The 27022-nt window shown below is 49.7% G+C and overlaps 10 protein-coding genes across 10 annotated transcripts; 6 read left to right on the top strand and 4 right to left on the bottom strand.

Moving 5' to 3' along the window:
• Nucleotides 1–2263: 2263 nt before the first annotated feature.
• On the top strand, nucleotides 2264–3091 carry VTN77DRAFT_5444 (uncharacterized protein; the record flags this gene model as incomplete). Its single annotated transcript, XM_069421614.1, has 2 exons — nucleotides 2264–2618; nucleotides 2670–3091. The coding sequence occupies 2 exons, from the start codon at nucleotides 2264–2266 to the stop codon at nucleotides 3089–3091; spliced, it is 777 nt and encodes a 258-aa protein (XP_069281599.1).
• Nucleotides 3092–3561: 470 nt separating this feature from the next.
• Nucleotides 3562–4901, top strand: VTN77DRAFT_5443 (uncharacterized protein; the record flags this gene model as incomplete). The annotated part of the gene is made up of 2 exons (XM_069421613.1): nucleotides 3562–3601; nucleotides 3706–4901. 2 exons carry the CDS (start codon nucleotides 3562–3564, stop codon nucleotides 4899–4901), a joined length of 1236 nt encoding a protein of 411 aa, XP_069281598.1.
• Nucleotides 4902–5182: 281 nt separating this feature from the next.
• On the top strand, nucleotides 5183–8015 carry VTN77DRAFT_5442 (uncharacterized protein; the record flags this gene model as incomplete). Its single annotated transcript, XM_069421612.1, has 7 exons — nucleotides 5183–5438; nucleotides 5508–5984; nucleotides 6043–6200; nucleotides 6249–6294; nucleotides 6361–6739; nucleotides 6793–7705; nucleotides 7767–8015. The coding sequence occupies 7 exons, from the start codon at nucleotides 5183–5185 to the stop codon at nucleotides 8013–8015; spliced, it is 2478 nt and encodes an 825-aa protein (XP_069281597.1).
• A 176-nt stretch (nucleotides 8016–8191) lies between these two features.
• On the bottom strand, nucleotides 8192–9181 carry VTN77DRAFT_5441 (uncharacterized protein; the record flags this gene model as incomplete). The annotated part of the gene is made up of 2 exons (XM_069421611.1): nucleotides 8192–9071; nucleotides 9144–9181. The coding sequence occupies 2 exons, from the start codon at nucleotides 9179–9181 to the stop codon at nucleotides 8192–8194; spliced, it is 918 nt and encodes a 305-aa protein (XP_069281596.1).
• Nucleotides 9182–9711: 530 nt separating this feature from the next.
• On the bottom strand, nucleotides 9712–10805 carry VTN77DRAFT_5440 (uncharacterized protein; the record flags this gene model as incomplete). The annotated part of the gene is made up of 2 exons (XM_069421610.1): nucleotides 9712–10642; nucleotides 10744–10805. The coding sequence occupies 2 exons, from the start codon at nucleotides 10803–10805 to the stop codon at nucleotides 9712–9714; spliced, it is 993 nt and encodes a 330-aa protein (XP_069281595.1).
• Nucleotides 10806–12155: 1350 nt separating this feature from the next.
• VTN77DRAFT_5439 (uncharacterized protein) lies at nucleotides 12156–12899 on the top strand (the record flags this gene model as incomplete). The annotated part of the gene is made up of 1 exon (XM_069421608.1): nucleotides 12156–12899. One exon carries the CDS (start codon nucleotides 12156–12158, stop codon nucleotides 12897–12899), a length of 744 nt encoding a protein of 247 aa, XP_069281594.1.
• Nucleotides 12900–13288: 389 nt separating this feature from the next.
• VTN77DRAFT_5438 (uncharacterized protein) lies at nucleotides 13289–16874 on the bottom strand (the record flags this gene model as incomplete). Its single annotated transcript, XM_069421607.1, has 8 exons — nucleotides 13289–14141; nucleotides 14195–14324; nucleotides 14372–14529; nucleotides 14587–14699; nucleotides 14758–15594; nucleotides 15648–15736; nucleotides 15790–15965; nucleotides 16024–16874. 8 exons carry the CDS (start codon nucleotides 16872–16874, stop codon nucleotides 13289–13291), a joined length of 3207 nt encoding a protein of 1068 aa, XP_069281593.1.
• A 565-nt stretch (nucleotides 16875–17439) lies between these two features.
• On the bottom strand, nucleotides 17440–18278 carry VTN77DRAFT_5437 (uncharacterized protein; the record flags this gene model as incomplete). Its single annotated transcript, XM_069421606.1, has 3 exons — nucleotides 17440–17903; nucleotides 17973–18162; nucleotides 18225–18278. The coding sequence occupies 3 exons, from the start codon at nucleotides 18276–18278 to the stop codon at nucleotides 17440–17442; spliced, it is 708 nt and encodes a 235-aa protein (XP_069281592.1).
• Nucleotides 18279–19510: 1232 nt separating this feature from the next.
• On the top strand, nucleotides 19511–21460 carry VTN77DRAFT_5436 (uncharacterized protein; the record flags this gene model as incomplete). The annotated part of the gene is made up of 1 exon (XM_069421605.1): nucleotides 19511–21460. One exon carries the CDS (start codon nucleotides 19511–19513, stop codon nucleotides 21458–21460), a length of 1950 nt encoding a protein of 649 aa, XP_069281591.1.
• A 961-nt stretch (nucleotides 21461–22421) lies between these two features.
• On the top strand, nucleotides 22422–25227 carry VTN77DRAFT_5435 (uncharacterized protein; the record flags this gene model as incomplete). The annotated part of the gene is made up of 5 exons (XM_069421604.1): nucleotides 22422–22544; nucleotides 22599–22606; nucleotides 22667–22715; nucleotides 22776–23593; nucleotides 23658–25227. 5 exons carry the CDS (start codon nucleotides 22422–22424, stop codon nucleotides 25225–25227), a joined length of 2568 nt encoding a protein of 855 aa, XP_069281590.1.
• Between the last annotated feature and the right edge of the window lie 1795 nt (nucleotides 25228–27022).

The raw sequence follows: 27022 nt of genomic DNA, 5'->3' as shown, positions 1-27022 counted from the left end.
CCATGCCAGGCAGCCAGATCGCCTGTCATTGGCCATGTTGTGAGATTTGTCGACAAATGGCATGATGGTGAAACTTCCGTGCGCCAGTCGTTGGGCCAACTTGGGTGGTAATGGGGCTAAACATGCGGCTGAAGATCAGCATTCCAGTGTGACAAGCTTTTTAGGGCGCCGAGCTAAAAGCCTAGCGTCGGAGCGAAGGGTTTCCAGCAGCACGACACAATGTGCAACCAACAGGAGCGCCTGATCACGACCCGTTGGCCCTCTAGCCAAGCTCACTATTTGGGGGCTGCAGCCACAATTCCTCTGTGCAGTGCCTCTTCCGATTCCTAAAAATGGCGCTTGTTGTAATTTAGCTTGTGTGATTTGTGCGCAGAGGCATTTCCATCCTTCCCGTTAGGTAATTTACCCCGACGACATCATGCATAGTACGGAGTACATATGCATAATAACGCACCTCCTTTGATTCTCTCAAGGGATGAGTTCTCTTCCATTCCGCATTGTCAATTATTTAAAATGCCTGAAACACTCGGTAGGAAACCACCAACCTCCTGCTCCGTAGGTACCCTGTACCCCGCACAGGGCAGGGAGTACGGAGGCCCCATGATTACTGATCAAAATGTACTCCGTACAGAGTAAGCAGTACTCCGTACTAGTGACACCGCATGTGCACTCCGTATGTACGGCGTATTCCCATAATATTGTTACCTAGGTTTATACTCTTTTCCCCAGCACATGTCAGACGGAGACAATTCTGGTTTCGGGCCAATGACAGCAACTAGTTACGAACTGGAAAGATCTCCGCGTTTCGGGTGTCACCAATTTAATGCGTCAGGATCAGCACTTATCTGCTGTAGCTTATGGATAGGCATATCAAGTTATCAACTATTATCAGTGACGAGCATCAAACATATGATACAATACCATCCGCGATAGTTATCAAAACTGGAACTTGCTACTGTGACATACTAACTATGGTCGGATATTAATTTATCCTCATTGGTAATGGCGTTAAATTTAGAAAGATCGTCCTCATTGTTTGTTGGTGTTGGTCCTCCCGCACGAGCTGATCAGTTGGTGCTATATTATTAGGAGGCATCGACACTGCCCCCAATGCATCGTATGATTCGGACCTACTCCGTAAACTCAACATACGGAGTACTAATCATGAGGAACTATTTCTTACTCGGATCTATACGGTCAGACAGTACAGCCATGCTTGCTCCGTACTAAAATATTCGTTGGTTCCACTGAATATAGCTAAGAATTTACAGATTATTTGACAGGGCAGGTCATCAACCCCAGCATTTCAGATTGATGCCCTCAGCAGGCAACAGTCAAATAGTCCGTACCATCGTTATATCCCTGTTAGTGGGAATACCAACAGAATCGAGAAAAATCCCATATCAAACCGGTGTACGGAGGATTGTTAGTGGTCATCGAACGACGGCAAGGCATGTACTCAGCAGCCTGTACTCCGTGCACGCGACGGAAACTGATGTTAGATAGGTATGTCGAGGATGCTCCAGTAGCTTAGGGCCTCAGGTTGCTATGCTCACTTTGATGGTGATGTCCAGAGTGCCATTAGAACTGACGTCAAATCAGAATTAGAGTCAGACTTTTGGTCGATAATATATTATTCCAGGGAATCTTGGAAGATCATCTAACGATCTTCTAGAACCACATTACCACGCCTAGAGGAGTTCTGGGGTAACAGAGCACTGAAGTAAAAACACAGAAGTAATAAACACAGTATCATGGAAGCACCATGCGATGCTTCAAGTGCTATCATTAGCAACTTGCATGGCTATTTATATTGCCTGAAGCTTTGACCAATATCACAGGTTTCGGTTGAGCAAGCAAACTTATAACCTAAACTCACAGAGATGAAGAGATCTTCGGTAGAAGTCTTTTTAATCATTTGTGTCATAAGTATCTCCAAGGATGGATCTTCGTTGTCACTACTCCGTACTGATGGAGCTCGCAGGCACTTGGCGCGGTGCGTCTCTGGCACGACGCGACAACCGTAGCATGCAGGGTTCGCGCCAAGCCTTTACTATCAGTAAACTGTTGTTTGCAACGGCCGCAAGAACGAGAATTATACCACGGTCAAATATCATCTCCCATCCAGCCGCGAAAAAATGAGGTAGAATTTCAGAATAGTCAAAGACACCTCTGCCGGCAGAATTGGGCTCAATCAAACTCACAGGCCTTCGCCACACTTTCTTAACCAGCTTTCGGTCGTGTCACCTGCCACACCTGCAAAATGGAGGAGCCGCCCGCGAAACGTGCCCGCCGAATGGACAGTTCGACGATGTGGGACATGAATGACAAGAGACCGCGCTCTTCTCGTTCGCCGGAGCCGGATTCAGACTCTGACAGACCCTCTCGACGAGAGAGCACGAACCCAGACGGGTACCGCAAGGGTTACGACCGCCGCTACCGCTCTCGCTCGCGGGACAGGAATGACCGAAGAAGGGAGCGGAGCCGATCCTGGGACCGGTATGACTGGGACCGTGATCGAGATCGAGATGGCAGCAAGAGAGACAGGGAAAGGGATGGGCGAGGAGCGAGGGAACGGGAGAGAAGCACCAGCAGAGACCGGTATCATGGTCGGAGAGGTATGTTTACGAGTACGACTATGTATCATCAGAGTGACTGACCCTGTCCAGGTTATCCGTCTAAATCTGACAGATATGAACGGTCCCGTTCCCCTGACCGTAACGGAACCCGCCATCGTTCCCGAACCCCTCCGCCTCGAGGTCCCAAGGCAGATCGGAGAGACGATAGAAGGGATACTAGACCGCCAGATAATGACCGCCAAACCAACGGCACCTCCGACGCTAAGAATCCATCTCGGGCAAAAGATCATGACGCTGAAAGAGATGTCGACATGAGGGATATTGAGGAGGATCCAGAAGACATTGACGCGCTTATGCGGAAGATGGTGGGCTTCACCAAGTTCAGGAGTACAAAGAACACTAAGGTTCCGGGCAACAACATCTATGGCGTGCGGAAGGAGAAGAAGACAGTATACCGGCAGTACATGAACCGTCCTGGTGGATTCAACCGGCCACTGAGTCCTACCAGGTGAACGATCTTCAGTTTCCAGTCTGTTTATTTTACTTCCTATACGGGTTGACTCTGGATATTTATCTGGCTCTCAAGGGATTTTTTTCCCTTCCCAGTACTTCAGTTATGGCGCATTGTCGGAGTTGTGGACTGCTTTTTGATTAATTTTGTTCCATTCCAGTGAAGGGCCTCATCCAGGTTACAGTACATATGTGCTTCTAATAGCATCTGAAAGGGGAAAAAAAAATAGAAACCATCTGTCAAAAGGTCCAATTCGCGTGTTGTAGCTGTTCTGTGCAATTGGAAGTTAGAATTGCAACGTATCTTGTGCGGTTCGGAGTTCTCGCCACATAGACGATTTGCCTTGACGTATGTCATCCTCCATATCAATCTTACAGGAAGGCTCTCAACTCTTTCAACATCCTTTACCACTATCCCAACATAGTGGCTGCCATTGGATCTGGAGCTCTCAGATTCATCTCTCGCAGCAAGATGGCTGGCGCAGACCAACAGCGGGAGATTGTAATCATCGGTACGCAGCACGTCTCTTTTCATGGCATCGTGTTTACCCCGCACCCCAGTTCACACACAACCATGCGGTCCATGCCACTCACGTACTGACAAGTCTTTTCCCAGGGGGCGGTATCATCGGATGTTGTTCTGCATACTACTTAACGAGGCATCCATCCTACGATCCTTCGCGCCACAAAATCACCCTCCTCGAAGCTACAGAAATCGCCGGTGGAGCGTCGGGCAAAGCGGGAGGACTTCTTGCGCTCTGGGCCTATCCCAGCAACATCGTGCCGTTGAGCTACAAGCTGCATGCTGAGCTGGCAAAGGAGCACAATGGGAAAGAACGATGGGGTTATCGAGAGGTCAACTGCGGCCAGCTGGTCGCGAGAGGTCGTGCAATTGATGAAAGCAAGGGTTTGGCTGGAGCGAAAGAGGGCGGAGCGTCCGTGTCACTGCAGAAGCGTGACTCTACCGCCCTTGGTAAATTGAGAGCTGCCGGTGTTCCTTCAGATCTAGACTGGGTTGTCCCAGAGGGTCTACTCGGTTACGAGAGTATGAGTGGGCCAGGAGAGACAGCTCAGGTCCATCCATATCTCTTCACTACGTCGATCGCCAAACTTGCCGAAGAGAAGGGCGCAAAGATTGTCTTGGGAAAAGTTACGGACATCGGCCGGTCGGCCGAGGGTGTCCATTCTGTGACCTACACTGATAAAGCAACTGGGGAGTCGCGCACTATCCCTGCGACAGACGTCGTCATTTCCGCCGGGCCCTGGACGAAGTCGGTGTTCCCTCAAGCACCAATCTCAGCCACTCGCGCCCACAGCGTGGTCATCCGTCCCACGAGACCCGTGTCCGCATATACCCTCTTCACAAACATCGAGCTATCATCTGGAGTTGGCGCCAACAGGAGATCGCGACCGAAAGTTGTGACACCGGAGATCTACGCTCGCCCAGACGACACAGTGTACGCGTGTGGAGAGGGTGACCACCTCGTTCCACTCCCTGAGACGACCGCCGAAGTTCAGGTTGACCAGTCGCGTTGTCAGGACATCATTGACTCTGTTGGCAGCATCTCAGAGGAACTGAGAGCCGGAGAGGTGACTGTACGCCAGGCCTGCTATCTGCCCAATGTTGATGCTGTTCGTGGAGGACCGTTGATTGGCCATACGGGGATCAAGGGGCTGTATATGGCAGCAGGCCATACGTGCTGGGGTATTCAAAACGCGCCAGGAACTGGAAAGCTCATCAGCGAATTTGTGTTTGAAGGAAGCGCCAAAAGCGCTAAGATCGCGGCGCTGGACCCTCGGAATTTCCTGTGAAATAATCCATTTAGATAGAATGAAAGCAATGTGTTTATATGTTGTATAGTCCTGAACAGTAATATTCAGACTCCTTGATGTCTTGCAACGAGGAAGAAGCTCCGAAGCTGTAATTTGGTTGATGCGGAGTATACCGCGGCGCTTGGGCCACTCTCCGACACGGAGTCCGCCCGCGGAGAGATAGTATTACGTGGAACCTCCGCAAGCAGTAAGAACGTATCAGTGGTCAATTGGAGAGGCTTTTGTGTCTCTTTCCTTTTACCGATGCTCCAGCCATAAAGATGCATCGTCCTTTAAGTCTCTCGTTTCTTTTAGTTTCGCTGCTCCTTGTCTTTGGCGTCACCACTGCTAACCAAGCTTCATCCTCCGACGATGTGTCCATATTAATCAACGAGGTTGCCAGAGCAAACAACCAGTCGCTACTATGGGGCCCATATAAGTCTAACCTCTACTTTGGGGTCCATCCCCGGCACCCCAAGAGTTTATTTGCGGGATTGATGTGGGCAAAGGTTGATAATTTCGCGACGGCTCAGGATAGTGAGTTGTCTCCGCGACTCTCTTTCGACTGCCGCGAAATGGAGTACCAGAGCTAATTGGTTCTCCAAGACTTCAGACATACCTGCGAGCAAAATGAAGGCATGGCCGGATATGGCTGGGACGAGTACGACGTGCGCAAGGGTGGCCGTCAGTCCATCCACGACGCCGGGAACAATTTGGATATCACTATCGACTTTATCAAGGTGCCGGGAGGCCTCCATGGAGGCAGCTGGGGAGCTCGCGTGAAGGGGGTGCCTCGTGAAGATGCCCCTGCAGAGCTGTTTACGACGGTGGTCTTCTATGCGGGCCTGGAAGGGCTGGGTGCTTTGCAAGTCGAGAATGACCCTGATCCTCTAGGCTTCGAGGGCGATGTGAAGCTCACGGGCTACACCCCAGAACTGGGCAGCTTCACTCTTGATGTGACTGCAGGACCGGAGAGCAATGAACATCCTCACCATTCTCATCCCAGTTATGCTGAGAAGCCATTGGATCGGACGCTGGCTACCAGTTTGCAGCTACCACCGGAACATCTGTGGCAAACAAAAAGTAACCGGTTTTCCAGATGTATTGAATCGAAGCGCATTCTTGCTAACCGCATATGCAGCGCTCTTGTTCACCGTCATGAAGTCTGAAGTGGACACGATTCTTCAGAAGTATGGAACCGACACGCCTCCACCACCTCCTCAGGTTTTCACGATTCCCAATAAACCAGGAGCAGGGAACCTCCATTTTGTTCAGAAGGTTTTTGAAGGAGCGTTTGAGGTATGTATTATCACTTCCATTTTAGGCAAGCCGGCTGACATGTAGTAGTTCGATATCTTGTTTTCCTCTGGCTCTGCTCCGCAGCCAATGACATGTAGGTTCAAAACGCATTTCATGGGCCAATTCTAAATGCTGCGACTAATTCAATCCATCTATATAGCTGAGAGCCTGACAGAAGGAATTAAGAGCGCTGCGCTCTCTTTCTCAGATCGTTTCGAAAAGATCTTCGCTCCGCAGCCACCATTTGATTCACCAGAGTACACCGAATTTTCCAAGGCAATGTTTTCGAACCTCGTTGGTGGCATTGGATACTTCCACGGAGGCGGCATTGTCGATCGCTCCGCTGCCCCTGAGTATGAAGAGGAGAACGAAGGGTTTTGGGAAGAGGCAGCGGAAGCAAGGGCTCGTGCCCGACCTTCGCCTGAAGAGCCAAGGGAGTTGTTTACCTGCATTCCATCCCGACCATTCTTCCCCAGAGGATTTCTCTGGGATGAGGGCTTCCACCTGATTCCGGTAATCGACTGGGATACGGATCTCACGTACGTCTCTCTCCTACGAATGCATTTTAAAGATGCATGCTGACTGTAAGCAGACTGGAAATCGTGAAGAGCTGGTTCAACTTGATGGATGAAGATGGCTGGATTGCGCGAGAACAAATTCTAGGCCCGGAGGCTCGCAGAAAAGTCCCGCCCGAGTTCACGGTGCAGTACCCTCATTATGCCAATCCGCCAACTCTCTTCATGATCCTGGAGTCATTTGTCGACAAATTGGATTCCGACAAGTCGGCCGTTCCGCACACCGAGTTGGATCGTGAAGATCCTGCAGACAGCCTCCGCTCGGCTCACGTGGAGAACCGGGAGTTGGCCTATGCGTATCTCCGCTCCATCTATCCCTTACTCAAGAGACACTACTTCTGGTTTAAAAAGACCCAATGGGGTGATATCAAGTCCTATGATAGAGACGCTTATTCTACAAAGGAAGCATATCGCTGGCGTGGTCGTACCGTGCAGCACATCTTGACGTCTGGACTCGACGATTATCCAAGACCTCAGCCTCCGCACCCAGGCGAGCTTCACACCGACTTGATCAGTTGGATGGGGATGGCAAGTCGCTCCCTCCGCCGGATTGCCGAAGCGCTAGACGAAAAAGAGGATGCAGAGGAGTTTGGAGCGTACGAGACGGCCATCATCCGGAATATCGATGACCTGCATTGGGACGAGAAGGCACAAACTTACTGCGACGCCACCATCGACGACTATGAAGAGAGTGTGCACGTTTGTCACAAGGGGTACATTTCGATCTTCCCGTTCCTGACGGGGATGGTCGGACCCGACAGCCCTCGTCTCAAGCCGATCTTGGATCTCATCCGCGATCCTGAGGAACTGTGGAGTGACTACGGCATTCGCAGTCTGAGCAAGAAGGACCCGTTCTACGGCACCGCCGAGAACTACTGGAGGAGCCCGATATGGATAAACATCAACTACCTTGTATTGAAGAATCTCTACGTAAGTCTGATGTCTTCGAACTGCTTGCAGTGATGGAGAGCTCACATTGACTTCTTCTCAGGACATTGCAACAGCTCCAGGCCCTCACCGCGAACAGGCCCGTCAGATGTACTCCGATCTCCGGAAGAATCTGGTCCAGAACGTCTTCAACGAGTGGAAGAGAACGGGTTTTGCGTGGGAGCAGTACAACCCGGAAACAGGGCAGGGCCAGCGCACGCAGCACTTCACGGGCTGGACGAGCTTGGTGGTGAAGATGATGACCATGCCTGATCTTCCTGCGGGCAAAGGGACAGGCCACGACGAATTGTAGACTGTGTATATGTATTATTATTATTATCATGAAAAGGCAGACTCGATAAGAGGCAATAATATAACCATAGATATTTCGTGATAATCCCTTTCCCGAACGCCGGCGCTATGCTCGATGCACAAGAAAAATCATAAGGAAAACAAACACATATAGTGGCAACCGTCGTGATCATGAAATCACCTCCGACGATCATATTCTGAATCTCTGTCTCGCCCACGGTGTCGATCTCGACGGCCATCCGGTGAATAGTCACGCTCACGACGCCGATCCCGTTCGTCGCGATCAATGCGTCTTCTTTCTGTACTTCTGGAACGGGATGTGGTTCTTCGTCTGTGGTGAGATCTCTCTCGTTCTCGTCTTCGATGGCGATCCTGAGATCTGGATCTGGATCTGGATCTGGACCGGTATCTGCGCTCATGGCGATGGTGTTCGCGCACACGGTCACGGTCATGATCGTGCCTGTGCCGTCTCCGCTCCCTGTCTCTGTCCCTGTCCCTGTCACGGCCACGATCGCGATCGCGACTTCGCTCCCGCTTGGACTCACGACGAGGGCTCCGACTCCGACTCCGACTACGGGATCGTCTCGTTCCAGCTCGTCTATCCGAATCCAGACCGACAGCCTCGAGCCTCTCGTCATTGTCTTTAGCAGGCATCCCACTCAATCCACCTCCGTACGAGCCGAATCCGATTCCTCCTCGGCCTCTTCCCTCTTCGTCATCCTGCGCCTGCGCCGTCGTCTCCTGAATCGCTTTCTGCACCTCCTTTCCGCCCAGGGGCGTCAGGTTCGGATTGGTATTCTTCGGCGCGACAGGGAGTCCCAGCGCGCGCGCCATCGCCTCCTGCTCCGCTTCCTTGATGCGGCGGATTTCCTCTTCGCGCTCTTTCCGCGCTTGGTCGGCGGCTTTCGCGTCATCCTCCTGCTTCGTCTTGGCGTACCAATGCAGATCGCGACCTTTCTGCCACCGGCCAACGGGCGCCATGATCGAGTGGCCGAGGTAGTTCTCCCGGTGGGCGGAATCTTTGACGTCCTCCCATTTGAAGGAGTCGCGACCGCCGCTGAGCAGGAACTCTGTCAGTTGTACAGTACATAAATGGCATAATGATTTGGGAGGGGTTGGACAAACTTACCGACTGCCTTCTTTGCGGACACCGGCAACTAAATCCATATTGATATTGAAGCTGGCAGTAGAAAGGCTGGGTTATGATGAACTGGCCAGCTGGGAGGTACCAAGGTAGGGTTGTAATGTTCTGCGGTAGTTAGCAGGCGGTTAGCCGCGACGTCAACCTTGGTGGCACGTGCACGGAACCGCCCAAGAAGCAATTGCCAATGACCTCAATTATGATCTACTCCATAGTGGTCTACAAATGAATTAATTTATCGATTCCAGGCGGACTCCGTCCTGGATGGAGAAATTATGATTGCATCGCAATCTCAGTAGAGACTGAAAAAAGCATATCGTCGGAATTGATACCTAGGAATATCTGACCTGACCACAAAAGTAAAAAAGTACATGCACTTTTCTGGAAGACCAAGACCCAACACGGTCAAGCCTGCAATAACAGGGTATGTAGGTATGTATGAATCTAACATGATCACAATCAATCCCTGCTCGTGTGGCAGGACAAACATTACGACAAAAAAAATAGTAAATAAAAAAACTCCTTGCTGAAAACGCCGTAAATGTAAAGCCCTAAATCACGCCAGAACACTCTCTTTCGCTGGTTCCTCTGTCTCGTATTCAATCTCAATCCGGGCGCCTTTCTTCCGCGGCTTGGGCGGTGGTGCAGCGCGCTTCCGCTTGGTTCCAGCAGCAGGCTTCTTCTTCTGCTCTTCGTCTGCGTCTTCGCTGGACTCGTCGTCGTCGCTGCCTTCGTCGCTCTCATCCTCGTCGTCGCTTTCGTCCTCGTCATAATCATCGCTCGAGTCGGCTGAGTCACCTCCTATCCAGTCCTCGATGTCTTCGAGATCCTCTTCTTCGTCAATGTCGCTGACATACTCCACTTCGCCGACACCTTCCTCCTCCTCTTCGTCATCGTATTGCTCGCCATCATCGAGGTCTTCGTCTCTCTCGCCCTCTCCCTGTCTCTCCAAGCCGCGGAGAACCTTTTTCCATATGCCTTCTTCCACGTTCAGCGGTCGGTCGCCGTAGGCTCCGCTTCTCAACCGCTCGAGCAGTTCGCGCTCAATGGCGCGCTCGACCTTAGCGGCAGCCTCTGCTTTGCGCTCGCGCGTCTCCTCTCGTCTCCTGATCTTCGGTGCTAGCTTTGGCACAATCTTCTCTCCCAGCCGTTCTTCTTCCTTGGCGATCTTCTTCATTCGAATGGCCACCTGGGTCAGCCGTGTAAGACGCTGTTTGCATTTATGGATCAGGAACTTTGGCCAGTATATCAATCGCTCGTCGATCTGCTCCAGGGCTTTCGCGTAGTTGGATGACAGTTTGATGCGCTCCCACCACTTGCTGGGCATGTGTGAGCGTTCAATGGTCTTCATGTAGAGATACATGGTGCCTGTTTCGGGATCCGACCGCACGGTGGCATAGCGAGAGTTGGCGAGAGGACATGACTGGCGGCTGCACAACCCCGTGACATTGTATTCATTACGGCAGAAATTCTGTCCCTTAGTAGTTCTATCGCTTCTTATCAGTCTGCTTCACACAAACAGAAAAAGAAAATCGGAAGATTGCAGCTGCGGAGGAGCACGCCAACATGCAGAGAAAGAAGGACTTACTTGAGTTTGTAAGAGCAGAACTGCTGATTGATCACCTGCCAAACAATTTCATCAGAGGCCATTGTGCCCAATAATCAGCCCAGTAACAGGGCCTAGAGCAACAGGAGGAAGTTGTGACAGGGAAACTAAGTAAGACGTTCTAGATGTTCCTCTTCTGTCGATACACTAAAAGACAAAAAAAAAGTTGCTGCGGGAGACACATCACGTGATACCTAACAATTCCTTATCAATTATCGATAGCGCCAACCTTATCAGAAAAATCCCAAAGGGGTAATAATTAAATAAATTCACTGTTCATCAACTGAGAGAACATAGCACTGTCATTCTTATTTACTACCAGAATGTCAAACAGATTTTTATCCAGGTCTAGGTCTTCATCTTTGTCATCTTGAAATCCATAATTTCGAAGTAACCACCAAGTAGAATCTAGAGAAATAATAAGTGATGAGATAGATTCCAGACCAGACTGACTAAATCCAGCCCATGAACAAACAACATGAAGCAAGCAAGCCCACTCCCCTGATCATGAAATTACGTGCAACTTTTCTTTTTCACATTTTTATCCGGAAACTCCCGACAGAAATCAGAAATATTCACTATGAGCAATTCATATGATACCTGCTTTGGTGACAGGTGATAGGTAGTGATAAGTCACCGCCTTTGCTCAGTAGAGAGCAATGCTGTATCCTATCCTATAGGAAAAAGGCATCATCATCTGGCTAGGCCCTAGGCTGATAAGCATGTCACTGGGTTCCAGGTTCTTAGGCCTCCAGGCACCCTTCCTAACAGTTTACTCCGGTAAATTCCGGCCAGTCAGTGATGGCATATCAAATCTGGTTGCTCATTCACGGCAAGTTTCTCTTCTTTGGTCTGATTTTGCTCTACTTTTGTTTGTTTGTTTCTCTCTCTCATGTAGATAAAGAAGGATGTGTTTTTTTCGTCTTTTGTTGTGGTTGTTTCAGTCCTGCATCTGCATCTGCATCTTTCCTTGAGTTGAGACATATGTACTCTCTTCTATCCGGAACAGTTTACTGCCCGTCATTCGTTTCTCATTATTGCTGCTGCTGCTGCCGCTGAATTGGTCAAGCAGGTCAAGAATCTTGATCCAGGAACTCTTCTTTCTTCGAATTGGATCCTCCTCGACAAAGCGTTTATTTATTCCATCCTCCTCCCTCCACCGTCCTTGGTCTGGAGCATTGATCTTGCGTTCCGTTCCACTGATCTGACTATCTCGGCTGTTCTGTGAAATTCGCCTTTGTACAAGCGTTGTTGGATAGTCTTTGAGAAATATCGGACCCATCTCACGCCTGGATAGTGATTCGAGAATGCCAGCTTCGATACGAATCGAATATCAGACAAATATCTTCTCGAGATAATCACAGAGTGTCTGTCTGACGTTCTTCGCCGTCGTCATGGAATCGACAAACCAGCCTGTCGACTTCCCTTGTCTTCGCTGCCACCTGTCTTTCTCCTCCGTGGCTAGTCGCCGTCAACACATTGAGGATTCGCTCGACCACAATCTCTGTCTCCTGTGCGGTTTTCAGAAGGACTTCAATTCCTTTTCGGCGCTTCAGGATCACCTGGAGCGGGACCATCTCTATTGCGAGCCATGCCACTGGTTCGCTCCGTCCGTACGGGGTCTCGAACAGCACAATGTCTCGCGGCACATGATGTGCAGCGTTTGCAAGGAATTCTTCATGAGCCTCAACGAGCTGAACGGACATGCCCTGATCCATCGCCCCAAAAGCGCAGCCTGCGTTCTCTGTGAGAAAGAGTTTCCCGTCCTATCAGCTGCATTCAACCACCTCGAATCTGGGAATTGCGAGGGAGGAGCCACAAAGGCCGACATCCGGGGCCTCGCGGAGGAATTCTTGAGCAGGAGGCGATATCCGAGACCTTCTGACGGTCACATTTTCAGGTGCTGGACGTGTCAACGCAGCTATCACCGACTGAGTGATCTGCTGCAACACGTTGAGACCCGTTCCTGTCGCGAGGGATATTGGAAAGGAGCAGGCGGCACTGGCGTCCTTGTTCAGTTCATCCGTGACAACCTCAAGAAAGCCGTTACTACTCGACTGTCGTTGTGTGATAAAAAGGTCGCGGCGGGGCACCAACCAATGTCAGCGTCGGGAGGAGTGATGAATGGAAATTTCTGAGAAGTTGGTCTAGCATACAGACCAGATTCAACAGACGGACCCTCCTTCGCACATGGGAACATAGCAGTCGGATCTGTTGGATCTCTTTTGTGATTCCAAGACCCTAAAATGGGTCCATCGTGTCAAACATTTTGCCAGGGGCCTCCTCCAGGGAAGCTTGCAAGGTCATGTGTACACTTTTGTTTTTCTTTTTGGCTTGCATTGTGCCACAGAGGGTGTTTGGTCATTCCATTATTCATGCGTCATGATAGCAATAATGAAGAAAGAAGAGAATTCATAGATTCCATGCTTTGTTGTTCAATGAAAAAAGAGAAAACATAAGATCACAGTCCCCATGAACCTAGTAGCAACTTCTCAGCAGAAGACGTCTACAGGCTCATAATCTACCATTACCACCCCTCCATTTGTAACGGTCCACCATCCCACTCGGTCCCGTTTGGAGGCCCCCCGGGACCTCCCATCTCTCGGTCATCACCAACCTCGTTGAGCGTGTCATCCCCATAGAGACCCCAGCCCATGGCCTCCAGCTCGCGCGTGAAGAAATCTCTTTCCTCCTCAATGCGCGATGCACCTTCCTCGATGTTCATCACGTCCTTGTATTGACGGAGGTGCCACCAATGCGTGAGACCACGCAGAGCTTGCTCCAGGGGCAACGCCTCCTCAACCTCCGCATCCACGTCGGAGCCCGCCAGCCAATCGTCACGCAATTCCGGACGGCAGTACAGATAGATTGCGGTGATGACACGCATGTTGCTTTGACGCCATTTGCGCCCACAGTATGGGACTTGAGATTTGAAGAGTTTGAGGGTGTAAAGGCGCAGGTGAGGATCCGGGATCTTGAGTCCCTTGCGGAGAATCGTACTGGATTTATACTGAACGAGCAGGAGGCACCGATGAGCCTTGTCTCTGGTGATCTTCTGCATGATGTGGAGGAAGTTTATAGCGGAAAAGAAGTTGCGGAAAGAGTATGTGGTGATCGGTTCTTTGGGGAGAGGACCAGTCGGGTAACCTAATTCATCAACTTCAGGGCGTATCGGGCCCTCTGAAAATTCGGCGACAGACTCTGAAAATTTCTCAGGTGACGGGCCTCGCACCGAACCGCTCCCTGTTATAAATCCCTGGGGCCGATTCTGACGGAGGATAGGTGGGGGAACTGCTTCATCTTCACTATGTGAAGATTCACCTGGAGAAGTTGGCGGTTCCGGCGGGTGGTCAGAGTTGACGTGGCAGAAGTGGAAGAAGCTACATGTACATTAGTAGGGTGCAACTAAACAGAGGTCTTCGGTGATGGATACCTGAGATCCTCACGGTCGTTTTTCTGTGCGACCGCTTGGTCCACGTCCTGATGGGCAAACATTTTCAATATCAACGGCAAATAGTTCGAGTCAAGCAATAGCTGCGTCATATACTCGAACTTCAAGATGTCTGCGCTGTGTCAGCAGACAATAGAACAAGGGTGTGGCCCGACTTACGTGATCTCTTAAACCACTTTAGCAACAGCAAAAGAGATCCAGACACGGCTTTTCCAGTGATCTCTCGTAACCGGGTCATATCAAGTTCTTCAATATCCACGTCAGAGCCATGGTTCGCAGATACCCCATTCGGCCCTGAAGTGTAACCATTGACAGCGCTTTATGAAACTCTTAGCCATTTATGGCACGTCCTGATAAGGATAAGAGGAGAGTACCTTGGACCGTGGCCATTCTGACCATTAGCTTGGTTTACCATCGCACTGACATTGGTCAAGATGACTTTCAAAAGAACAATAACTATCGATTGGAGGTGTGGCATTGCTTGTCTCTGCAAACTTGTTAATCAAGGAGTTGATTTCGAATATAGTTAGTGGAACTCCACTCACATAAAATGCCTCAACAGCATCTAATCGCCGTTGAACATCCTCATTGTCTGTCTCCTTTACTCGCTGTGGTTCACTCTTTCCCTGACTTCTCTCCGGAGAAGACTCCATGCCTGATTCAACACCGGCACCGACATCATCATCAAGTCGTCTGGGAGTCTCGTCCATGTTCCACCCTCGTTCATATTTCATGAAACGCTCCCGTTCCTCCCATAGCTGCCGCGTAGCCCTCGTCATCTTAACGTGGCTAGAGAACAGCTGCCCGGCTTCGATGATTGAGGCCGGGACGTCACTTCCCTCCCATTTCTTCCCCACCAGAGTATCCTGCAGCTCACTTGTGCCCTTTCCTCCGATGTTATTGCTTGTATCATCCAGAGGCGGGTACATGAAAGGAAAATTCTGATTCGTCTGGTAGTTTTGCTTCTTTCCAGCCTTCCCACCCGGTCCAATGGGAGACGGAGGTGGAGACGGTGCCGGAGTAGCGATATGAACAGATTGATGAAGAATGGACCCGCTGCCACTAACGGCAGATGGACCACCAGAAAAGAGGCCATTCACCGAAGTCAAGCGACTAGGATGGTTTGGTAGAGGAGGAAGGATTGAATTATTATCCATTTCTAGAGGAACGACCGGCGGTGGCGGATTGTACGCGGGGTATTTTGAGATAATTTCCTGCCGGAAGATGTGATAGTCAAGAGGCGATGCGGTCAGGAAAGGCGTCCGTCGAGAAGCCTCATCATCCGGGATTTTAAGCGGAGGCTCTAACTCTGCTTTCGCAGCCTGCAGACTATCACTTCCTCCAAAAAGAAGTAATATGGACTTCCAAAACAGGAGAATGATCTGTGCCAATGTTAAAATATGGAGTTGGCACGATGGTTTGGAGATGATCATACCCTTGTAAAAGGGATGCTGGCGGAATCATCCCATCGTAACCGTGCAATGATCTCAACAAGCGTGACGAGCAAGCTTGGCTTAAGAGCGGCTGAGACAAGATCAGTAAGCCGTATTTCAGTCATGTAGATGGTTTATTCTTACCAACCGCGTCCCGCAAGACTACCTGCGCCTTGTCAAAGGACTCCTGTCTTCGAGCAACTTCAACGACAAAATACAGACACGTGAGAATGAGATTTGCCTCTCTCTCACGGGCCATAATCAGCGTCGCATGGTCGTTTTCATTCTCAAGACCAATAGAGTCCGGTTCTGTGAGATTCCTACATAGGTATGTCAGAAAATTGAGAAAGAAAGGGAATCTACGCCAACTGAACTGACCGGTCTTTGTCGAAAACTTTCCTCATATATTCAAACAACGCCGGAATGCCAGAGCATTCATGCACGAGGAGGACGTTATTCTCAATCCATTTAATCTGCAGCGACTTCGATTTTGGAGTCTCAGCAGCTTCTTTGGCAGTAGGTTCATCGGGATAGTCATCTACAGCTCTGCCTGCAGTTACTCCCCACACACCAGCCATAGTGTAGCACACTGCTTCTAGAGCTTCAATTCGTGAGAACAGATCCGGATTATGTAGACCATCCAGCATCCGCTCCATAAAAGATTTGCGCAATTCAGGGCTGGCATCGAGCCATGACACTTGTCCCAAGGCGGAAGAGCTCTGTTCACAGAACTCTTTCCAATGATGTTCGAAAGAGACTTTTGAACTTAGAAGCATCATCCGCTCCGGTTCACTATACTGAAACCACTCGTCCAGTTCTTCCGGGAAAGGTTGGCAATCGGCATATTCAAAGGCGTATGCTCGCTGCTCAGCCTTTGGGATGTCCTGAACAATTTTCTTCAGTTGAGCGAGGCTCAGCGAATCTGGCGCTAGCTCAGCATTCTGCTGACCAGGAGCCGGAGGGGGAGGCTGTAAAGGAGGCGGCGGAGCACCTGTATCACGGCGCAGCTCCGACCGTCCCGAAGCTCTTGGATTTCGCCCTCCTGGGGCATTTGATGCAGAATCCCCGGTACTTGGAGCTTGGTCCCTTGTAAGGCCGTTTACGACCTCCGCCATGAGTTGGTCGTCAGGAACGGGTGAGATGTCGGTGCCCGTCTGATCGACCTCATCTGCCTTGACAATGTGTTTATTCGGGTCATTTCTCTCTTCTGAAGTTGAAGAATGAGCCATCTTGAAGCTTTATACACTGATTCACTTCTTGGCGGACTTTCAAATGATAGAAACAGGATACGCGGGATGAGGACAACAACATCAAGGGTATCTCAATGCAGCGACCAAAAGAAAGTCAATAAAGAAAGTCGAAAAATAAACGAAACCAGTCATGCATTGTCATGATCATTCAGGGGCCATGGTTCTTGATGTTTAGATGATATGTCTGTGGGTGATATGATGGGATTGGATAACTGGCGGAATTCCGGAGAAGGTGAATTTCCGTGGGCTCAGTCATGTGATATCATTAGTTCAAGCCCAAACAGGCAATAGGGCTGATGGCTCATTGACCTACATAAGGTGCAGTAAGCTCTATGGTGCAAGAGTAGAAATGAATACTTTCACAGACCATGACAGTATGCGCCCTGAGAATTTTGTAATTTGTCTCTATGGAGTGCTACAATGAGTATATTTCAATATATTGAATTTTATAAAGAAATATGGCTTATTTACAGTAACACACCAACCTCCGCCTGATTACATCAATAGGATATTCTATGGAGGCTAGATTCCCACACTCTAAAGGTTAAATAGATTTACGCGAAGTATCACTATCCTCTCGTCGCTTCAGCTTCCTCTGCGCCTCCCAGCGTTGCCAGCCAGCCTCAACAAGGTCCTCACTCACCACCAAATCGCGAATCCGTGCTTTCCTTGCAAGAGGCAAATCCAAAGCCCAGTCAATCCATCCATATGTTCGAAGATATGACGTGAAGGAAAACCAGAAGACAGCAAACAAAATACCCGCCGCGCAACCGGCCACAACCTGCTTCGGAGTGTGGTAATTCAAATATACCCGACTGACGGAGACAGCACTGGCGCCAATGCAGACGAGAATGGAAAGGGCAACGCGTTCCAAGAAAGTGGTCGAATGCTGTGAGGTTGAGGGATTCGGAGCATGTCGAAGGAGTAGGAAAAGAACGAAGTAGCAAGAGAAGAAAGCGACAAACTGCGAATGCGAAGACGGCATCCCGTAGCCCTTACCATACATCTCTGTAGAAATTGTCTCATTAGTATGACTGAGAATTGGAGCAAAGCGAAGTCATGTGTTGTGAAACCCACGTTTTGGCCTCTCCTCTCGAATCCATCTTTTCAACACAAGATTCAGGACCTCACACACGATCTGACCCGCGAACATCAGGATCACCTCCACTTCCCTCGATGCCCAGATCAGGGTGACATAGACTATGCATAGTGCTTGTGGAACCAGCGCAAGCCAGGCGGACAAGTACGAAAGGATATCATGAGGATTCTGGCGTCCATCAGTTAGCAAGGAACACAACTAAATGCAGACACTGCAGGAGGAATGCTCACGTAATGCACATGGGTCAGAGAGAGGGACGCCAAAGGCTGTTCCAGAGGCGTCATCTCGGGGGGATGCAATTGAGATCAGGACGGTCAGGTAGCCAAGAGATCCACAGATCGAGTCGGAATGGTGTGTAATGTATGGAGTGGGAATGACGGGGCAGCAATAATCACCGGCAAGAGAATAGCATGATGCCTGTAATTATGTGGCCGCTTAGCAAGTCTGGAGGTGGTAGTATGGAGTATACGGAGTATATTAATCGTATCTACTCCGGAGTAAGTTAGCTTTCCAGTGCATCCCGAACAAGAAAGCGCGTCACGGCCCGTGCAGGCGCGCTGCTTTTAGTAAAGACTCCACCCGCCACAAAAGCAGCGGCTTATGATTCCCAAAGTAACTCCATACTAAACGACAGATACGCACTATTAAACGAGAGGAACGAGACCCTTCCCGCTAGCCTGCATAGCAGTGGTTGTCGTGATAACAGATTACCTCAGTACGGAGTACTAAGTTTGCCTAGTGAGGGGCAACGACTGATAACTGTCATTGCCCGAGGAAGAAAAAAATAAGCCCAACACCACCGGGCAGCAAGAGTGTGTTGATGCCCATCCATCATTCTTTTGATTAATTAGTTAATAATTAATAATTAATTGCTTTCATCTCATCTCTTTGCTTGCATGTCTCCTGCGCCTATCTCCGGCCTTCCTAACCTGGCGGAGAACGTTCCCTTTCCTAGCAGCATCACGATCGAATCATGAAGGCTCATTCCTTGACCTCTTCCCCCTCATCTTTCCTATTACGGTTTTCAGCGGGTTATTCCTCTTTAGGATCGCTGAGCAACCCTCAGCAGACTCCGACACAAAACTGCATTCTCCACCACGTTCTTCTACCTGACAGGTTCTCTCGACAAACGGTGGTGTTCCCTCCGTGATTCGTGTTGTTGTTCGGGCTTCAGGTATGCACCAATCCTGTCCGTGGATTGCTTCTATTTGCCTTCCTGCGTGTTGCCACTTGCTGTTCCTTGGTTCTAACCAAACCATTGCTTTCTAAGCCGACCTGTATATATACGTTTACAAATATACGTTTCAAGGCGCATCATCTTCCTTCCATGACCCGCTATCATGTCCAGGTGACACAGGCAACGGCCGTGGTGCAGATGCCAACCCTGTTTCTACAGTGATGACAGGAAAGGTGTTCACGCTCCAGAGAAGATTGAGTTCAAAGGATCTCCCTGCTGCTCCCTGACATTAACAAATCTCCGCTTTTGACCTTTTGAAGTGCAGTTTCCTTCCTCGGCATGACGCATTTCACACCGATCCCGGAAGAAGATGACCGCTCAATCGAGCTGTCCTCGATTGCGGCCATCTATCCGGAAATCAGAATCGATGAGAAATTCCCTTTCAAAGCATCCCTCGATCTTCCTGTCGCACCATCGTCGCCGTTGCGGGTTCGTTTTGAACAAGGCCCCGAAAATTTCCAAGCTCCGATGACGCCCCCCACCTCTCTTGATGCCAGCGAAAATGGGATTAATGGTGGAGGTCTGGACGGAATGGCCAGGGCGATGGCCGAACCTATACCCGATATTCACCATCTGTCTTATCTTCCGCCCCTGACTATCGAAATCGAGCTCCCACAAGGCTACCCATCGGAAGAGCCGCCCATCTTCAACATCAGCACAAACCCTCCATGGTTACCCGTATCACAGATATCAAAGCTCTTGGACGATGGGAGAAGGCTTTGGGAGGAGAGTGGAAAAGACCTGGTGGTGTATGCCTACATTGACCATCTCCAGCAACTATCAGAGAATGCATTCGATTTAGCTGAAACTCCCGACGCGGAGGTCAGACTTCCTCGTAGTCTGAAGGTTGCATTGCTTGATTTCGACATGAAAGCGAAGAGGGAGAAGTTCGAACAAGAGACCTTCGAATGCGGCGTCTGCCTAGAACCCAAGAAAGGAGTGAATTGTCATCGCATGTTGCTCTGTTCCCATGTCTTCTGCATATCATGTCTTCAAAATTTCTATAATGCCTGTATCGCAGAGGGAGATGTTGACAGTGTCAAATGCCTGGCTCCTGATTGTGGCAAAGATCCGCATCCAACACCCGCCCCGGCCTCGGACCAATCCGAACTACCACAAAAGATCAAGAAACGAAAGAAACAGGATCGGACGCTCAATCCTAGTGAGCTGCTCCAGATTCCTTTGGAACAGGAGACCGTCCAGCGATATGTTTTCCTGAAGCGGAAAAAGAAGCTCGAGGCGGACAAGACGACGGTATATTGTCCACGAAAATGGTGTCAGGGCGCCGCGCGGTCGAAACGACATCCGAAACCCAGTAATCCTATCACAGACGACCTTGGAGACTCTGATGATGAGGAGAATGATGCTATGGCCTTTGACCCTCTTGGAGACGAGGCTCAGCTGCCGCCCATGGCCGATCGAGTTGCAATCTGCGAGGATTGCGGATATGCATTCTGTTGCGTTTGTAAAAAGGGATGGCATGGAGAACTCGCGCGCTGCTTCCCCAGACGAGACGCCGAGCTTTCAGCGGAGGAAAAGGCAACAGAAGAATACTTGAAGATGTACACCACACCATGTCCAACGTGCAATGCTCCGTGCCAGAAGAGGATGGGATGCAACCATATGATATGTTTCCAATGCCACACCCATTTCTGCTATCTCTGTTCGATTTGGCTGTCTGAAGACAATCCCTATCGACACTTCAACACCTTGGACAGCAGCTGTTACAACCGTCTGTGGGATTTGGAAGGCGGCGACGGGATTGACCCGGATGGCGCTGAGGCCCTGCATCAGATCCCGGAAAATTTGATAGAATTTGAAAGTGAGAGTGAGAGTGGCGATGAAGATGATGACAACGAGGATAATCCTGTTTGGGAATTTGACGGTGAAAGCAGTGATGATGATGACGATGAAATGAATCGGAGAAGACCTCCCCCTCCAGCGCCAGTTCCCCCTAGGGTAATGCCACCAGCTGACAATGCTCACCACAACCAGAGGGGCAATCTGGATGCAGCGGGTCGTGCTGCTGCGGCGGAACGCCAGGCACAGGCTCTTGCCATGGCTCAGATTCGAGATCGACCAGGCGCACGCGAAGCCTTCCCACGGCCGCCGCAGCGACAAGCCCGCGGGGAACCACACGGCCCAGTGCGACAGGAAGGTCTACAACGATTTCTGGAATTGGTTCATAACGATCAAGAAGACGAATGGGATAGCGATGAGCTTGAGTAAAGTTCATCCCTTTACTCTCGTGGTGTCCGGCCTCTTTTTCGGTTTTGTAAACAATTCTGTAACGATCTTGCATTGAATTGAGTCGAGTCATGATAGCGTTGACATGTTCTGATTCTGATTCTCATTCCCCTTGCTGTCCGCGTAATCTGTTCAGTTTGCTATCTGTACTGTACACCTACAGCATAGTTCGGTTCCAAGAAGCGTCCCTTCCAATTCATGCCTGACTTAGAGCCCGTCCATGCAACGATGATATGACATGACACTTTGCTGAATATTTTGTTCTGTTCTCTCTCTCTCTCTCGCTTTTCCCTATATTCTGGCTATTTGCATGTCCATTCACACCTCCATTTTTGCAACCCAATGGGTACAGTACAGTACGTCTATACTGATTAGATTAGCGGCGACAATCGCGCATGTATTAATATTGAGTTGTTCTGGCCTAATCAATCAAAAGGTCACCTATGCAGAGCATGACAAAATTCCTGATGCTGTGATGAAATCTATAAAAAGCTGCGCATCTCCCGATAGCTTAGTGAGGGATGCTCAGGGCTCCCTAAAGCAGATTAGTAAGATCCTAATCTCCCACTAAGTTGTACCCGGTTAGCGCCCGCTCACGCGACGTCAAGCTTGGTGGCACGTGCACAGAACCGCCCAAGAAGCAATGACCTCAATCCATGTGATCTACCCCGTAATGCTCTACAAATGAGATATGCAGCAGCACTCTCCCTTGAAGAGACATGGTCAATCTTGCATGTATTGACTTTTGGTGCAGGCACCACTATTGTGTTGTCAGAACTTGTATGGACAAGCTGCTGCCACCTACGAGTATTTGACATTGTCTGTGGAGAGCACTAGCGTCATCAGCAGCTCTTTTATATTTCCTTGTATCATCACTTCCGCAACACGTGTAAGCATACATGCGTTGCAAATTTCCGAGATAACTCAATTTTAATTCTCCACAATGTCGCACGAGTGGGCGAGACTCTGGCGTGCGAATGAAGATGAAGTCTCGGGCTCTCGAAAATGGAGAGTACGGAATGACCTACGCTTAAAGCCGATCAATGTTGAGAAAGGGACTAAAAGAGTGAGCTATTCTGATTGACCAGACAAAGTTGGCCCTTACTGACTGTAAATTTAGTTCCCTGTGTACGTTGTAACCTAATTCAGTCGGTCAGCAACCGTCAAGACCATGCTAATAGAACGCAGGAGAGATGGGATATTTCCGCCTACGGCAGCAGCTTGGAGAAACAATCTCGTAAGTATGATGATCTCGAAAAGCATATACTGAGAGAATCATTTCTGATGCATCGACAAGACTGCGCTTTCCCAACGTCGTAACTTGCTCTTCGTTGCATATAGTCATCAGATCTATGTCTGGGAACCGTCTGGCCCCTGGCAAGTCCTCGGTTCGACACCGGGGATGATCATCACACCCGTGATGAAGGAGCCGGACGCAGAAGGCTATATTTCCCGCGAGTTCCCTCATGCCATCAACAACATCCTTGTTGACGACCTAGGACGCGATGAAGTTTTACTCCTTGCGACAGACTCCGGGAACGTTTGTGGCTACCATGTCGAGAGCATCTTCTCAGCCTTGGAGCGTGCGAAGGCAAACAACGAGAAGCGCCCGCTACGTGATCCACACATTGATCCGTTCTTCTCTGAGTATGTCGGCGCCAGCGCTTGGGGGTTGGCAATCCATAAGCTTGCCCGCTTGATTGCCGTCAGTGCAAATACCGGCCTTATTACGGTATTTGCATTTGCGTTGGTCGACACCAGCTCCGAGAGCAGTGACGGCTCGGAGAGCCCTCTGGACTTTCTGGACGATTACAGAGACTACGGACAGAACTGGTTAAATGTTGAGAACAACGCTCAATTTCTCCAGTTCCGTCGTCTGATGCCGGATCGGTACCGTTCTCGCAATGTTCGGCTCACGTACACAGGGCATTTCACAAATATTCCAAGCGTCTCGTTTCTCAATTGTGATCTCGACCCCAATGGAACGTGGATGGTGAGCACTGATATCGACAATAAGCTACTGATCTGGAAGATCTGGGAAGGCCTTGGGCCCTTCAACGTTTTTCGCTTCAGTGATCCTACTGTTGATCCATTTCCACAAACCTTGCGCAACGAGTGAGTTCGCTGCTCCTTTCAACTTCCGACATACAGCTGACATACGGCTTATCTAACTGGACAGTGAACGCGGCTGGAGCGTTCTGGCACTCGACCCGCGTACTTTTCGATTGAACAAGTCGTTCGTCCAGGCGTGCGGTGGTTGTCCGTATCAGAAGATGAGCGAGAGAGAGATAGTGCTTGACCTCACTCATCTGAGCAGAGAGGTTCCCGATGCCTCTCACTTGTACAACTACTTCCCGCCTGCCGTCAGGAGTGAACCGGAAGAGCCGACTTTTCCTGACATATTTGACGCTGATTGCTGCATTAGCAGAGACAGCTATCCACAGACACCGTCTTTGACTCGATCCTCCGATATATCTTCCGACGAGTTGAGTGAGGGTGAGAGTGCAGCTGGCAACGAGGAAAACCGTGACACACGATCAGAGGAGTATGGTACAGATAGACAGACCGAAACTACAAGCAATCAACCGAATCCGTCGCAAGCAGCCGAAAATACCAATGACGGTCATCCTCAACAACGTGCCTTGGATGTGTTATTACAAGAATCAGCGACTACCGCTGATATCCTTCAACTTATCCTGCAAGACGCTCTTGGAAATACTTCCGATTCAGACTTGGAAGATGGTCTCGCGGAATTCGCACAAATGATAGACGACGAGGGTGCTGAAGCTGTTGAAGGAAGTGGTGAGGAGGAGCAGATCGAGGATAGCGACGACTCTGCAGAGACGGGGGCGCAACATTCGGACAGTGTAATGCGGGATACTAGCAATCTCAACATGGAGACGGAGCAGCAGATACAAGCGAAGGATCTCCCGTCCGCACCAGAACCGGTCTGTTTCAATTTCCCCATTCTTCATTTCTCCCAGACGGACATCCGTCTTATCCCGCACCCGTTCGCGCCATATCCCAGCGTCGTCTACGGCGGCCCGTTACGACAACCCTTCACCCGTACCGTCCTATCGATCCGCTCCTACGACCGCTTCAACATGGTGAAATACATCCCCGAACTTGGCGTCGTCATCGCCGCGACGCAAAATGGCCGTGCAGCGGTGATCACCCTCACGGAAGCGCACAGAAAGGACATCACTTTCCGGATCAATTGGATGGTGCCTCTCGCCAGTCAGGAAAAATACGCCGACCGCCCGCTTATCCCCCTGCTGGGGATCGCTGTTAGTCCCGTCCAGGGATTCGAGATGCCGGCTGATGTGCCGTACATTCCCCGTGGCGCTCATGATCGGAATGACTTGTCGTTTCACTACAGGTTCCTCGGTTCAGAACCTGTTTCTAATCCGGACGGGGGGAGCTGGTACACGAAGTCTGATGGCGACGAGCAACCACAGGCTGAAGAGATGGAAACCGAGACATATCTGGACCCGAACTCGAACTCGAACCCTCCGCGCTCTTCCTCTTCCAAGCTCACTCTCCCCGAATGCCACGCGATCGCGAACCGCAACTACCAGCCGCACGAGCGATGGCAAGGATGGCACCCTTCGCGTCGCTACCGCCTGCTTCTGATGTACGGCGATCACACAGTGATGAGTTACGAATTCTGGTATGAATGGTCTGATACTGTTGTTGGTGAGAACTATGGTGGCGATGATGGCGAGCGCGACGATTTTTTGCTTCTCTAGTCTAGCTAGCTAGATATGTAGATATGTAGATACCTACCTACCTATCTTATACCATACATACCATTTTATTTATTTATGCGTAGTAGGATCAAGGCATTTTTCTTCTATTCCCTCTTCGTTTTCAGGCCTGAAAATTTCTCGAGAACGCTATCAGAGACAGAGACCAGACAGAGACCAGACAGAGACCAGACAGAGACCGGACAGAGACCGGACCAGACCAGACCATTATTTATCACCCGAACCAAACTCAAGAGTAGTAACTAATACCCACTAAGGGATATATGATATATGATATAGCGCGAGGAATGAATATGAGTAGGGAACCCGCCTGAAAAAAAGGAGACATCTCAGAGAAAAAAAGATGGCGAGATATGTAGGTAGGTAGGCGGGCGGGGGCATCTGTCGAGTGTATCGAGAAATGAGCAGCTTTTTTTTTATATATGGGTATTACGAAAGATTTTGCTATAGGGTTTACGATAGGCTTTACCACAGGGTTTTACCACAGGCTTGACCATAGGTTTCGCTATAGGTTTTGCCATAGGAATTTGCCATAGGATTCACCATAGATTTCTCTATAGCTCTATAGGCTTTACCATAGGTTTTACCGTAGGTTTTCACGATAGATCGTTATAGATTTTGCTATAGATTTTATCATAAGCTTCGCCATGGATTTTGCTTAGATTTTGCTGTAGGCTTACCATAGGCTTTGCCATAGATTTCACTATAATTATATAATAGGCCTCATCATAGGCTTCACCATATGTTTACCATAGGCCTACCATGGGGTTTTCACCATAGTTTGAACTTTGAATTTTGAAGAGAATACCTGTTCCATCTATGCCTTGGGACTTTTGGCCCCTAAGGCTTACCGACTATATATAGTTTTTATCATCTGCTTCCCAGGCGGGCTCCATACTCATATACCTTACTGTATTCGCTTCGCCATATTTCCTGTATTAGGTAGTATTGATGATCTACTTCCTAGGTAAGCTTCCCACGAATATTTCTTGCTACAAAGCTCACCCGGCAACTTCGGGTCACATGTGGAATAAGACACATTTCTAGCCTTTCGCATTTCGCAGAGTCACTCGGCATCTGAGGTTGTTCATGGATTTTCTGCCCTTTAGAAAAAGGATGATATCTTTCACCTCTAACAACTGGATTTCACGATCTCGCCTGTATACCAATTAGCATTTCAACATAAACTTGATGGCTCTGACTGGAGAAACACAGGGAAATGCTTACCGGAACGACAATCGCAGGCGTCCATCATGACGATGGATAGGAGATGAGTAATCTGTATGTCCTGGTCCAATCCTGAATGCAGCCACTCACGGCCCAACCGTTTGATGACCTACATGGTCACCCACTGTAGAGCTCGTGCCCTTCCTTTCACCAACTTGCCTTCGCGGAGAAGGCTTGCTATCACCGCGTCAATGCATATGGCATCATGTTTTTCCAGCCGGTAATCCTTGTACACGAATTTCAGAGCTGAGTCCAAAGTCCGTGTACCATTCTGGATAGTCTTCAAGTTGATATGGTTCTTGTCCTCGAAATCTAACGACGTTGTCTCCCGTTGGAGGTACGATGGAGATGTCAACACTATTCAACCCTAATGTTAGATTGATCTCCATATAATAGTGTATTGGGCTCTGTGGATACTTACCAATTCTTGTTTATGGTCTCTCTGAACGCGTTGAATCGGGAAAGCCATAGGGAACGTTGATATATGGTACTGGAGGCTCCATGTTCATCAGTCAGCGTCTTGGGTCTGTTCTTGCTCTGGACTCTATCC

Source organism: Rasamsonia byssochlamydoides (assembly GCF_041956645.1).
Source record: "Rasamsonia byssochlamydoides strain NRRL 3658 unplaced genomic scaffold VTN77scaffold_4, whole genome shotgun sequence".
Taxonomy (NCBI): domain Eukaryota; kingdom Fungi; phylum Ascomycota; class Eurotiomycetes; order Eurotiales; family Trichocomaceae; genus Rasamsonia; species Rasamsonia byssochlamydoides.
The sequence above is the reverse complement of the archived record's forward strand: the minus strand, read 5'-3'. Positions and strand labels throughout refer to the sequence as shown.